Raw genomic sequence first — 13765 nt, forward strand, 5'->3', positions numbered from 1 at the left:
TGCAGGGGACGCGGGTTCGTGCCCCGGTCCGGGAAGATCCCACATGCCGCGGAGCGGCTGGGCCCGTGAGCCACGGCCGCTGAGCCTGCGCGTCCGGAGCCTGTGCTCCGCAACGGGAGAGGCCACAGCAGTGAGAGGCCCGCGTACCGCAAAAAAAAAAAAACCAACAAGGCCCAGAGAGGGACAGGGGCCTGACCAAAGCCACACAGCTATTTGGAGCAGAGGGAGAGCAAGAACCTCGGGCCTGAACCCCTGTCCAGTGGCCTCTCCAAGAGCTACGATCTGAGGAGGCTGGTCTCCACCTTGCCCCCGAGCACATGGCCAAGTCCAGCTGGCACAGGCAGACTCCCAGGGCTCCATCACGCTCGGCTTGGTCTACGTGAACCTGTCTGAACCCACATCTGTCTGTGTATGAACCATGTCTTTTAGTTTATTTTTTATATCTGTATCCTAATTTTTTGTATCCTAATGTTTATTTTATTTTTTGTATTTTATTTTCTGTATTTTATTTTATTTTCTGTATCCTAATGTTTTGTCATCTTGGGGCCCCGCTGCCCCTCCCAGGGTTGCCAGTTCCTTCTGATAACAAACAAGTCACCCGTGAGCACACCTTTCAAAAGCAAACGAGCCAACCCAGAGGCCTCACCCCACCTCCTCCTCCTTGGGGCTCCCACACTCTGGGCCACTGTCCACCTGCCCTCGTCACCCAGGGCCGGCACCAGACCACCAAAGACATCCTCTGCCCCAGGGCCTGCTGGAATTATTCAAACTGGCCAGTGCTCTGCCTGCCTTCCCATGGGAGTCACGAGAGAGGCTCTGGCCCGTGTCTTCCCCACCAACCCTGGTGCTTCCCCGCGTGGCCCGGCCTGGCTTCTCCGGCCCCCTCCTCTTGGAAACTGTGAGTAGCAAACTATTTCTTCAATGGCAGTCATCCTCTGATCTGTTGGCCTCACTGTACCTCAAATTTCATACCATATTAATACAATACATTGCACCTGTCGGCCTCTGGGCCAGCTGGCCAGGCTCTGCTCCTTTCAGCAGCCCAGGCACCAAGGGCAGGGCCAGGTGCAGGGCAGGTGAATGACTGAATGACTGAATGAAGCGATGCAATGACTGACAAACCCCAAGGACTCAGAGCATAGCCTGCAAACTGGAGGACAAATATCATCAGTGAAAGGCACGGATTTGGGCCAGATCCCTCCAGGTCAAAGGCTGGCTCCACCTGAAACCTTCGTGCAGGCGAAGTCACACCACCCCGAGTCTCAGCCGTGCATTTGTAAACCAGGCATGAGGCCGCCTACCCTACAGCTGTCGGGGGGTTGGGTGGATGGTGAACACTAAGTGCCTGGTGCATTAGAGGGCCGTGAGAATGTCCCTTGTCGATAACATTACGGTTGTTCTGACTTGGCCTCCATCAGGCACCTTCTCTGTTCCTGGCGCTGGGCTGGGTCCTGTCCTCAAAGACTGCTCCGGCCCCTGGGGCAACGGCGAGCAGCCCTCACTCCCAGCAACGGGTGCCAACAAGAACAGCGAGCCGGGGGCGCGGGCGCAGGAGGCAGGTCCTTGGGGGGCGTCCCGACAGCCGCCCCGCACACGCTGCTCCGTCCACCCGCCTAACTCCTGATGACCTTTCAGGCTCAGCCCTGGGGCCCCACCCTCCTCTGGGCTCCACAGCCTCTGTGTGACCCCGAATCTCAAGGCACAGGACTCCCCGTGCTTAATTACCAGCTACACATCTGTCTCCCGCCCGCCCCCAGAGGCTCTGAGCTCCCCGAGGGTGAGGGTCTGGGGGTTGCTCATCTTCACGTCTCTGGTGCCCGGGAGAGCCCGCCACACAGGAAGCCCTCCTTAAATACTGGCTCCGCCGAGCGACCCCCAATACCTGCTGAGAATTCATTCACTCCGCAAACGTGTAGCGGGCACCTCCCCTCGACCGGGTGCTGTCCTAGGTGCTGGAGACAGTGTTCAACAAGGACGGACAGGGTCCTGCTCCCAGACTAAAGGGCAGATGGACACAAGGCAAGTAACGGAGACAAAGAGGACAGGAACCTGAGACGCCAGCTCCGAGCCCGCCAGGTCCACCATGGAGAGCCTCCCAGTGTGCACTTCCTCTGCCATGTCTGTGCCGTGGCTGCGCTGGTGCACGGTGACCTGCAGCATGGCGTGGGAGCAGGACGACATCTTGCTGGTGGTGGTGGACTCCTGTGTGCGCTGCCAGTTGCCTTTGGTGAGGAGCTGCATGGTCTGAGGACAGAGGCAGAAGCGGGCAGACGGTCAAGGGCCCCTGAGTGGCCACACGCTCCCTGCAGAACAAGAGAAAGAGAGGTGCCCTCCCGAGCTCCTTCAGGCAGCTCTTCCCCGGCTGGGACGCTGATGGCAGAACCGCATCCAGTGGGAGCAATTTCTGGTTTGTGGCATGAAGAGATTAATTAATCAACTAATCCAGCAGGAATGGCAGATTGCTGACACTTGTATCACCACTTCTGCCTCCTCTACCCATGGCAGACATCACCAATGGATTACCCATCTCTTCCCCACTGAGCCCTTTTACATATGGAACTCCAGGCAGTTGTACAGATTTGCTGGAGTTGGCGGGTGGCCTGAAACCCACTTGTGCGCGAGCAGCTGTGGAAATCAAGCCAGTGAGCCTCTGCTGGGCACCTACTGTGTGCCAGGCATGCTAGGACCACAGAGCATTGTGGAGAGAGACTCATATGGCTGTTGTTATTAAAGAATAGGCAAGACGTCTCCCCTCCTGCACCTGGAACCCATGAGGGATGGTGCTAAGGGCAGGTGGCCTCATGCCTGTGCCAGCATGGCTAGAGCACATGGTCATCCAGGGCCTGGGGGCCGAGGAGTCCATGCTGTTCAGAGGCAATCAGGAGCCTTTGAAATGTTCTGAGCAGATGGGAGGCCCACCCCAAGGGCTGCACAGAGAGAGACTGGAGGGAGAGAGAAAGACAGAGGGCTGTAGAAATGTTTACAGCTCGCCCTCGTTATGGGAGCCATACCTAGGGTCAAGATGGCAAACAGATTTCAGACCTGAAGCCCACTCTGACTGCGACTGCCTGGAGTGCTGCAAAAAAAGAATCCCCACCTGCATCTGGACGCAGAGGGAAGAGTGCGTGATCCATTGGTGATGTCTGCCCTGAGCACAGGTGAGGAGAGCGGGGACGTGGTGCAGAAGTTTGCTGTTCCCTTAGCTCGAGAGCAGCTTTGGAGCTGTGTGTCTGGCTCTGCTCTGTGAGCGCTGGTGAGCGTGGCTGCCGTGGAGGAGCCACATGTCCCTCCGTGGGCCCCTGTGACCCTCACCTCCTGGGTGTTTGAGGTGGAGACCTCCGTGATGCCTGCGATCTGGATGCTGCCCCTAGAATCTTCCCGCAGGTCCAGAAACCCTGAGGACGGGTTCAGGAGGTCCCAGATCACTTCGTTATAAATCTGGGATGAGACAGAAACGCTGGAAGCAGTAGGTCTGATGCAAAAGAAGCACAGGGGCTTACCTATCACTGGGGCTTTGCATCTCCAGAGAAGTCTGGGATGCCCTGAGGTTTCCCACAGGCTGGGGGGCCCTTGGGGTAACACGTGGGGCTTTGCACTCATGATCAGGCCCGTTTTGCAGACAGGGCAGCCGAGGAGGCGGGCGGCTCACCTCGAGGTAAGACGTGGCCATGCTGCAGTCCGAGCTCTCGCGGGTCTCCTCGATGGCCTGGAAGAGGTCAGTGAGCATCTGCAGGTGGACGCCGGGCCCCGTGTCCACGCGCAGCGTCGTGTGGGTCTTGCTGGCACCTGCGGGAGGTGTGGGATGCCCACCAAGGCAGGGCTTCTGATCTGGGCTCGGGGCCCCGGAGCCTGGTCACACCTGCCGCCTGTACTGTGCCAACCGCCCTGGCTGCTCTGACATGCTCAGTTTCCATTTTGGAAACAAGAACCAAAAAAACCCTGTCTGAACAGCCTGATGGCTACTCTGGGGAAGAAAACCTGGGAGAGCGGGAGGATACAAAGCGAAGGTGCAGACGGTATCAGAGGGAGGCCCGAGGGATGTCCGTACTTCTCTCCGAATTCGCTTTAAGGTGTTTGTGTTGTTCTCATGATAGGAGAATTAACGTGCGTGTTAAACTTTCTAAGCAGTCCCTCTTCACAGGATCCTCACCTCCTCCTGACCCGTTCGTCCTGCAGGAAGGACCAGATGGCCCTCTTCCTTTGCTAGAGCACAGCACTTAGCAGGTGCTTCCTAATGTTTGTTGAATGAAAGGATGGATGAATGAATGCCATAAACAAGCTGTGACTTTGGACCAGGCTTCTCAGGGCCTCAGTTTCCCCACCTGCATAGGGAGGGGATTAAGGCCCGTCCAGCTCTGACCCTCTGTGATTCGAGTTTTCAGGCGGAGAGGTAGCTTAGCTTCGCGAGTGTTTGCCGACGCCAACTTGTAACTGCAGAGGAGAAATCTGCGGTTCTCATGGGCAGAAAGGTGCAGGCTTGGGTTGAGTTCCACACTCACTCCTACCAGCTGTGTAAGCTTGGGGAAGTCCCTTTACCTCTCTGAGCCTCAGTTTTCTCATGTGTGACAGGGGGATCGTTCTACCTGCCTTTCAGGGCTGTCGAAAGAACCAAAGGAGCCAACGGATGCAGAGGGACCAGCGCAAGGCCAGCACATACGAGGTGCCTTGTGCTGTTAGGAAGAGCTCCGCTGCCACCAACCTCATTCCCTCCGCGGGACACTGGCCTCTGGCAGCACCTGAGGGGCCGTGGGCAAACGCCGTCGCGTTGTATCCAGAAATGACGCCTTCCACTAAGTGCTGGGGTGTGGCAAGGTACACATCTTTCCTGCGGACAGACGGAAGGAAGACAGGCAAATGCACACTCCGACCAGAGTCGGGCACCTGGCTGTCTGGAGAGGACAGGTGTGTGGTGCCTGCAAACGCCCTGCTCCCCCTGGACACGGACAGGGACCTCCACAGTGGCAGCCAGCCCAGCCACGGCACGAGACCCGCCCCAGTCCTGGCAGCCGCCTGGACCACGCCGAGCCCCACGGTGAGACCACGGTGAGGGAGGATCGCACGAGAATGTAAGTGATAACTCCCACCATGCGGCCTGACTGGTTTGGTACCAAACAGGTATGAGTCCTTTCCAGGGCTTCTGCACGAATTGAGAGAAATCAGAAAGAATGCAAAGGACTGGAAAGTAGTGACGGGGTTGGGAAATCCGGGAAGGGCATTATGACTCCTCTTATGGGACAAAACTAGGACCAGGGAGTGAAAGTTTCGGGCCGGCGGAATTTCATTTAGGGCAGCAGTACGTAGCGGTAGGAGTGTGTGGGTAGTGAGCTCCCTGTCCACAGGGGTATTCAAGGAAGGACACCTCCAGGGCTGGTGTCTGAGGGCGTGGGCGTCTGGCTGGACTGGATAGAAAGGACGGTCCCCCTTCCTCTGCCTTCCCTGAACCCCCTCTGGGCCTGCTCTTCATCTCACTTAACTGTCCCAACAGCCCTGGCTGGTGACACGAGTCAGAAGCACCTGAGCCCTGGTTGGACAGACTCCAAAGCCGGTGCTGCTTTCCTCCAGCCTTGGACTTACACTGTCCGGGACCTTGTCCTGGTTCCGCAGCTCTCTAGCTGTGTGACCTCAGGCCAGTTGCTGACCTCCCTAAGCCAGCACCTCACCTGTAAAGTGGGGATAATATCGCCGTGTATTTTACAGCGTTGCTGTGATGCTTAGTAGACAAGGCGTGTCAAGCACTTAAGCGCAGCACCTGGCATGCAGCAGCTGCTCGATAACTGACGATGACCTGGCCCTTCTACTTCCGATGCCATTAAGATCTCGGCAATAGAAGAAACCTGTCTGCTCAGAGAGCTGGGCCTGTTTCCCGGGCTGGGGTGTGAGCCCCTGTGGGCAGGGAGTGCGTTCTAGCCCCGTGGCGGACAGGACACGGCTTTGTTGGACGGACGGGTGGGTGGACAGACGGACACGTGGACACACGGAGGAATAAATGAGAATGCGTGTAAAGCCCGGGCACCTGGCGGCCCCCGGCATCCATGGAAGGGGTCTGCTACCTGTCCCTGGAGTGAGCCAGAGCGCCAGCTTCCTCGTTCGTCAGGGAGACCCCGTGAGACGTCACGGATGAGGTCACCTGGCCGCCAAGTCCTCCCACGTGAGGACACCCTTGGCGGGCCTGGCCCAGCGGGGCCGTGGGGTGGTGGGTAGGGCCGGGCAGCTGGGAGGTGTGCTGGTCGAAGATGAAGGGCTTCTCCCGGGACCGGTGTGCGTGCAGCGTGTCCTCCGGGCCCTCGCCGGGCCCGTGAACACCACCACGTAGGAGCGGCGAGAGGCAGGGCTCGGGGGAGGGGCCGCGCACAGGATCAGGGCGGAGGGAGGACCCCAGGCCTGGCCTCTACGCTCGGGGGCATCCGGGGGCTCGGCCCAGATCTGGGAAGGGCTGCAGGCCTCTGCGCTCACCCCCAGGCAGCCTCTCCACTTCCACCTGAGGGTGCAGCAACTCCTGGCTGCCGCAGCCCCGAAGCCATGACTGGGAGCCCCCAGGCCCGCTGGGCTTTGCTTGCAGTCCTCACATACCGGCGCCCAACCAAGGCCGAATCCCTCGGGCCCGGCCGGGACGGCAGCCCAGACGCCCATGAACAGCCGGCCTGGGCGCTGAGGGCTCCGTGAAGAGCCCCGCCAGCCACAGCGCCCTGAGTAGCACCTGCAGGTGGGCAAAAGGGGCTTTGCGGATGGTAAGGCACCTAGCCGGAGGCCTGGCTACCGCGATATCTGCACGCGCCCTAGGGATAGGCCTTCCCCGCCCGCCCGCCCGACCACCTCTTGCTCAGGGGGCCGCAGGTGCCTGGAGGGGGCAGGACCCATCCAGCTCTGCAGCTCCGCGCTGTCTCTCTGAGCGCCTTGGGTGCCCCCTCCCCAGGGCCTCTCCTCTCTCCCGTAAATATGTAATTATACAGTAAGGTGTAGGAGCGCCTCTGGACACCGGGAGGTTCAGAGGAGCCTTTCCCAGGGGGCAGGGGCAGGGCAGCTGGAGACCAGTGGAGCTGTTTACTCTGGTGCGGGGCCTGGGGTGCGCCGGGGAGTCTCAGGGGCAGGACTGGGCCGAGCAAGAGCCCCACCACCCGGCCACCGGCCCATTTCACCCAGGGCTGCCAGAGCTCCCTGGGAGGTCAGCCCCCCGCCACGATGGGTGACGGACGTGCCAAGATTTGGGGACTGATGAGATGACTTTGAGAGCCGCTATGGATTCCAGCAAATTGTTTGCCTTAACAGTTATTCCAAGGGCACTGCCTGCTTCCTCTAACTTGTGTCGTTTTAATGAGTGAGGTGCACAGTTTCAAAACTTGTCAGCCTGTGGGAGAGCAGCTCCTGCCCCGCCCCAGCTGCCCTACTCTTGTGGCTGACATTCGGGCTGTTTCCGCCCTGTCTGTACAGAACACGGGCCCCTACGTCCCCGGCCCCTACCTCCCGCCTCCCAGTGCAGTCATGTCATACATTTACTTAGAGCCTCGCCGTCTCCTCGTTAAGACTATCTATGCAAACGCTCTTCAGAGCTCAGCCAAATCCCTTCCTGCAAGACTTTGGTCCCCCCAACATAACAACCGTCCCAACGGGTTTTACTCGCTTAGGTCTCCAGGAACTCAGCACGAATCCACACCAGCCTCTCTGCCCACCCCCCTCGGCACGTTTACACCCCCCAGACGTACTGTCCACTCATCATCCTGCAGTGTCACCCCCGAGCTCCGCCCCTGGCGCCCCCATCCCCCGACCCGGGGTCCTTTGCCCTGGAGCGCAAACGCACATCCTGGGTAAAGCCGCCTCTCGAGTGACAAATGGGGAAATGCAATTCAATTTTCTTTTACCCCAGATTTGGCATTTATGCTGGCAAGTGACGAGCACGGGCACCGACACTTCCGCGCTGAGAGCTCAGCTTCTGAGCCGGTTCCCAAGGAGCAGGAATCCTTGGCGCCGTGGCGGCGTGGCGGCGTGCCGCCCGGGTCCTGCACACCTAGCCCCCAGCTGCTGAAGCGCCGCCCGCCCCTCCCGCCCTGTCCCGGCTCACGCCCTCCACCCGGCCCCGCCCGCGCCCCCTCCCGCTCCGCCACGAGGGCCTGGAGAGGCCTCCGGACCGCCCCTCCCTAGAGACCGCCGGCCCCCCACCCCCAGGCTGCTCAAACGTGCCGTCAGTGACCGCCTCTGTCCGCTCCATTCTTCTCCGTGCACTCAGCTCCCCGACATTATACTTTCTCTCTTGCTCGACGCCCACACTCCACCCCACCCCCACCAGGAAGGGAGCTGGGGCCGTGGGGGGCAGGCCCTTGAGTCCCCCTCCCCCCGGCTCCACCCCAGCGCCTGGAACGTGCCGGCCACTGTGAGCACCGATGCTACGTTTTCCGCAAGGAAGGGAGGGAGGGAGGCGATCACACGCGGGCGAGCCCCGCGACCGCTGACACAGCCCCACCCGGTCTCCGCCTTGCGGGCGATGACGGAGGCCCCTTCCTCGCGGTCTGCGTCGCTGAGCGGCCGGGTCCGAAGCGCCACCTGCTGGCGGGACACGGCGGCAGCTGCCTCCGAGTCCTCCCAGGGCACGGAGACCCCGGCCCAACCTCCCGCTCACCTCCCAGGAGCCTCCCACCCCTGGTGAAGCGGTTAAGGCCGCTGAACCCCCGGGCCCCACCGGGTGCTGACTTCCAGTTCACAGCTCACGATGGTGCTGAGAGGAGCATTGTGATCAGGTCACCCTCCTTAGTCTGAACTGGGGAGACTGAGGCACAGAGAGGTGAAGTAACTTGCCCAAGGTCACACAGCGGCTAAGGAGTCCTACCACCTCACCCCGGCTTCTTTACCCCACCGCCCGAGGGACCCAAAGCTTCACGCAGGCTGTGAGCACTTGCAGAGCAAAAGTTGGTTTCCTCAGTAGAAAACCCCTGGGCTCTGCTTCCCATCATTCTCTGCCCCACCTCCAGCCCAGTCCTAAGGGAGTCCCACGGGAGGCCCTCTGGGATCGCGCCGACCCAGGCCTCGAATCCTCCTTAGTCGCTATGATCCGCCAGCAAGCCAGCACAATGCTTCTGGGCCTCTGCTTTCTTGTCTGTGAGACGGGAAAGTTCCTCCTGGCAGAAACGGTAGCTTACAGTTCTCCCTGAACGGGGACGGGGATACGACAGGGTCTCTCTGTAACAACCAGCCTACAGGTCAGGGGCAGGTCCCTAGCCTCTGCTCACCCCCGTCTAACGGGCTGAGCTTCCACGTCACCCAGGAGACAGGCCTCGGGGGGCCTGATGGGGCCGGGGTAGGGGGTGTCTACGCCACTCCATCTGGGGGTGTGTGGCCCAGGCCCTGAGCTCCCTGGGGCGTGACATTCAGAGGGCAGGGGTGAAGGAACATCTGGAGGTGGGGAGCAGGGGGTCGCCAGGTCCCCCGAGGGAAGGCTAAGCAGAGCAGGGGCAGAGCCCTGGACGGGGACCCGGGCTGACGACAGAGACCTGACCCGTGACAAGCAGGCACCTGGGGCAGTGGGTCAGGCAGCCTGAGACACGCAGCCCGGGCGCTGGCCAGGCACGCGGAGGAGGACCCTCCCCGTGAGCGGCTGGTCCTTGGGCCCCACCTCCCTCACGGCTGGGCTGCCCTGGGCCGGGGAGGGGCCGGCAGTGCGGCGGGAGGGCTGGCTGGCTGGAGACACGAGCTCCTTGCTCCCTGCTATACTGGCAGGAGAGACCTGGCTGCCTGTCAGCCCCACCATGCCCCGCTGACATCAGCAGGGCCCCAGGAGCCCAGCTGGTCCTTAAGTGTCTCAGCAAGTCAGGGACTGCCCACGTGGTTCGGGTGGGGCCCCTCGCCTAACGTCCTGGCAACCCCAGGGTTCCTACATGCCTCACCTGGTCTGCAGGTGCGCCTGCCTGAGATCTGCACCCACCAGACTTGGCCCTTGGCCCTGGAGGCTTGTCCCCACCAAAGGAGGACACGTGCCACCAGCTAACATTTGATGAAATAATCCCCTAGGAGTACTTCTCCCCAAAGACACATTTCTAAAGCAAACTTGAAATGACCTGCGGGTCTTCTTGATTTTTAGGACATGGTTTTTAAGCCCCTTTCCCACGCTGCCAGTCTGCACCACAACCCAGGGCCCGACTCCCATTAACCATCAGGCGTATTTACTGCTTAAATGCTGCGCTCAACTTCTCCCTCGCAGTCTCCAGGGAAGTCATTGCACGGTGAACCAAGCAGGCTGCACCTGCCCAGCCACGCAGCTCACCAGAGTGCCAGGGGACAGCAGCACTGTTCCCGCCTACGAGAGCCAGGGCGGGTGTAGGTGCAGTAAATTGCTGCTGCATTTTCATACAAATCACGGAGAGACCAGATCCATGAAGTTCGGATCTGAGAAACCTAACTTAATGGCTTGAGCTACAGAGGACCCAGAGGCCCATTCACCCCAGCCACGGCTCAGCCCGGCCAGCCCAGCAGCAGCAGGGAACGGCCACACCCGGTCACTAGGTTGTCCACGGGCAGGAGTGTGCTGGTCGCACCCAGGTCAGTGCTGGGCTCCAGTACTCCTTGGCCACACGAACGAGGCCGGGGAAGGGCCGCCCCTTTAACACGCATGCTCCCTGCCAAAGGCCAGGCCTCTGACCCACCAGGAACTTGCTGGAGAGCCCACGTCACCGGGTTCCGACACAAGGGCAGATCCCTCACATCCTGACTGCTCTGAACACGATGGCGAGCAGGCCCGCGTGGGTGGCCGGGTGGCCAGCGCCCACCCCGATGCCCGAGCTGGGGACACTGCCTGCCCCCGCCCCAGGGTGGGTGGGGAAATTCTTCTACAAAGGGCTGGCCCTGGGACGCCCAGTTCACAGAAAAAGAGAGGTAATGCAAGCACGATTGCTTAAGAAATTTTTATTCACAAACTATGTAAAAGTTACAACTAGCCAGTTTAAAACAGTGAAAAGTTAATCTTTCAAAAGCTCTGTTAAAAATCTGTTAATGTGATAGAACCATGTGCCTTTTCCTTCTTACTGCCATGAAATTAGAGAAACTAGGTCTCGACACAGTGAAGTTGAAAGAACGTGAAAGGAAACAGGGATTGCTGTGACTCCGAGGCGGCGCGGGGATGAGCTAGCTACACGGCAGGCCGCGGGGCCGCGGAGAGAGGCCCGGCCCGGAGAGGAGAAGAGCGCGAGGCGCCGGCTCACACGGGAGAGGCCGGGTAGCGGGGACCCTGCCGCTCGGGGGCCGCTTCGCACCAGCCGGCCGGGCTGCGGGGGCAGGCGTTTGCCTGTCTCCTGCCCCCCAAGGTCGTCTTAGGTCTGTCCACTGTACACAGAGGTCACGGCTGTGAGCTCCAAGTGCACCTGTTCCGTGCTTCGCTGCTTTTTAAACTAAGCTTCAGGTTCCAGGAGAGAAAGAGACAGAGGTGGAAGAAGCTGCCGCTTCACAAGGCACCGAGGGCAGCAGGACACTGCAGGTGAGAACGAGCTGAGTTACCTGGATTTGCTCACTCCCTCCTCCGCGGGGGGAAGAGTTAAATATTCAAACAGGACCACATACTAGTGGCTAAAGTGACAACTGTCAATGTAAGTCTCCAAACCCGTGTAACTGAGAAAAAGGCTAAAGGGTTCTTCCTCATCAGGTGAACCGACAAGCACAGGAAACAGAAAACTAAAAAAGAAGAAACTGTGTGCGGGCTGACGCATCACTTTTCAAAGCTCAGCTGCAAAGCAGAAGGAAACCCGGAGGGAGGCTGACGGCCCCTCCTTGCCTCTCGAGCGCAGCGCTGGACGCACCGAGCCCGGCGGCGGCTGCTACTGTGGCAGACGGGAGAAGCATGAAGGTCGAGGCCGCTATCTACGTTCAAAGACAGGAGAAAGACAGCTTTTTCATACAGGTTTGCTTTTATTTCCACGTTCAGCCTGTTGAGAGAACCTGTCACAACCTGAATGGCGGGGGACGCGCTGGCGCCCCAAGCGGCTTCCCTGCTAGTGGCCAGGGAGCCCTGGAGGGACCCCGCGCGGCTGTGGAGGGCGCTGGCCGCGTGAGGCGGGGCCCAGTCTTGGGCGCGATTAGAAACCCAGCGAGAGAAAACCGAGAGCAGCGCCGGCAAACCTCCCCCACCCTGGGTACCAGGGGCTGAAAGGCACGGCGACGTGTGGAGACGGCGAGTCCCAGGCGCGGCCACAGCCCGGGCGAGAGAAAGCGCAGGTGAAACGTCAGCAGTGGGCAGGCTTTCTGCAGAAGGATGACCTCGGTTCCAGCACAACACACGGTGACGCTGCAACAAGGGGACACCGTCCACTCGCTGTCCTGTAACAAGGGAACTACATCAGGTCGGTCGGCCGCGGCCGCGGCCGCGGCCCCGGGCGGGCGCGCGTGGGGGGCGCACGGCACACGTCCTTGGCAAGCGGGGGGACCACGCGGGTCCGACGCCTGCAGATGAGCACCAGCAGCCCGGACGGGGAGCCACCACCCCCGCTCTCCCTGCCGCGGAGGCAGCACGGCCGGACCCCCGAGGCACGAAGCCCCGGACCTCCTCTCCCCCACACACGTCCGCTCTGAGGTCCAGAGCCGCCACGTCTCTTCTCTGTTATTGAAGCCTGCGGGCCGGCTGCGCCTGACGGGATTTTGGAGGCTCCCGTCTCAGACCATCGGGGACGGACCAGAACGGGTGCTGCGGCTGGTGAGGCCCACCTTTCTGCTGGACACCCCGAGGCCTTCTCCCAGCAAAGCCTCCCTCCTCTTCCCCAGGCATCAACCGCCAGTGCCTGCCCCGGCCCTCCTCTCACCCATGGCCAAGCCCTGCTGGATTTTACGGGCGCCTGAGGCCCAGAGCCCTCAGATGAAAGGCTCCAGACGCCCGGGGTCTGTGCTGGACTCCCCGCGGCTCGCAGGCAAGGACGTGGCTGACCCCGAGCCCCGGAAGTGGGCTTCGCTCACCGCCTTGCACGAGCTGCCTTCTGACTTGCGGACAACAGAACAGGAAGGAAGAGCAGACGGGACACCGCACGCCCCCGTCTCCAGGCTTACCGCCGCGCTCCCAAGTCACTCCTGGTTTCCAAGAGGGATAATTTCTTCGGTGACAAAAAACTCGATGGTCTCCTCCTCCCAGTCGTCCACGTTGCTGTCCAGCTCGTCAGTGTCCACACCTGCGGGGGGCGGCGGGGGCGTGTGTCACACCGTGTGCAGACGGGGGCGAAAACTTGTGGGACACATTCACACACACCCGCGCCAAGAGGCCGATGTGAACACAGCAAGGTCCCCTGCAAAGGACTATGGCCTTGACCTGCAGGCAGCAAGAAACTCTCAGTGCTTTTCAAGAGTCCTTTAAAGATTCCCTTGAAGGTACTCTGAAAGAGAGAATTCCCCGGCGTCCAGTGTTCAGGACTCGGCGTTCTCACTGCCAGGGCCCGGGTTCGATCCCTGGGCAGGGAACTAAGATACCGCAAGCCACAATCTCCTTTGAAAGATTCTTTTTAAGAATCTTTAGGCAACACTTGATGTTTTCTGAAAACTCTGGGAAATTAAGATGAAAAAAGGGAAAAACACTTCAACCATACGCTTTGAAGAGTGTGTCTTTGGCTAACAAAGTTACCTCCTCGCAATTCTAGCCGTGCGTTTTTCTGCTCCATATAGAGTTCTTGAGCCATTTTCCGGTATTTTCGGAAATCTTCCATCATGGTTCGTCTTCTCTCCACTAATTCCTGTGGGTAGAGTCGCAGAGAACTTACGGAACTAACAACTCTCACCACTGTAAAACACGGTCAGCGGTAGGCCCACCTGA

At 60.2% G+C, this 13765-nt stretch overlaps 1 protein-coding gene and 1 long non-coding RNA gene across 2 annotated transcripts in view; both read right to left on the bottom strand.

The window, feature by feature from the left end:
• LOC102994725 (kinesin-like protein KIF18B) overlaps positions 1-9736 on the bottom strand; it is a 30340-nt gene extending 20604 nt beyond the window's left edge. The window contains 7 exon segments of the mRNA XM_024126802.1: positions 2050-2244; positions 3313-3438; positions 3650-3786; positions 4737-4825; positions 6128-6697; positions 8456-8571; positions 9602-9736. Coding sequence (XP_023982570.1) covers positions 2050-2244; positions 3313-3438; positions 3650-3786; positions 4737-4825; positions 6128-6697; positions 8456-8571; positions 9602-9736 — 1368 coding nt within the window.
• A 1159-nt stretch (positions 9737-10895) lies between these two features.
• Positions 10896-13732, bottom strand: LOC129392787 (uncharacterized). The gene is made up of 3 exons (XR_008619388.1): positions 13577-13732; positions 13012-13130; positions 10896-12291 (listed from the first exon to the last, which is right to left on the bottom strand). It is a non-coding gene; the product is annotated as an uncharacterized lncRNA (long non-coding RNA).
• Positions 13733-13765: the final 33 nt, after the last annotated feature.

Source organism: Physeter macrocephalus, chromosome 14, assembly GCF_002837175.3.
Source record: "Physeter macrocephalus isolate SW-GA chromosome 14, ASM283717v5, whole genome shotgun sequence".
Taxonomy (NCBI): domain Eukaryota; kingdom Metazoa; phylum Chordata; class Mammalia; order Artiodactyla; family Physeteridae; genus Physeter; species Physeter macrocephalus.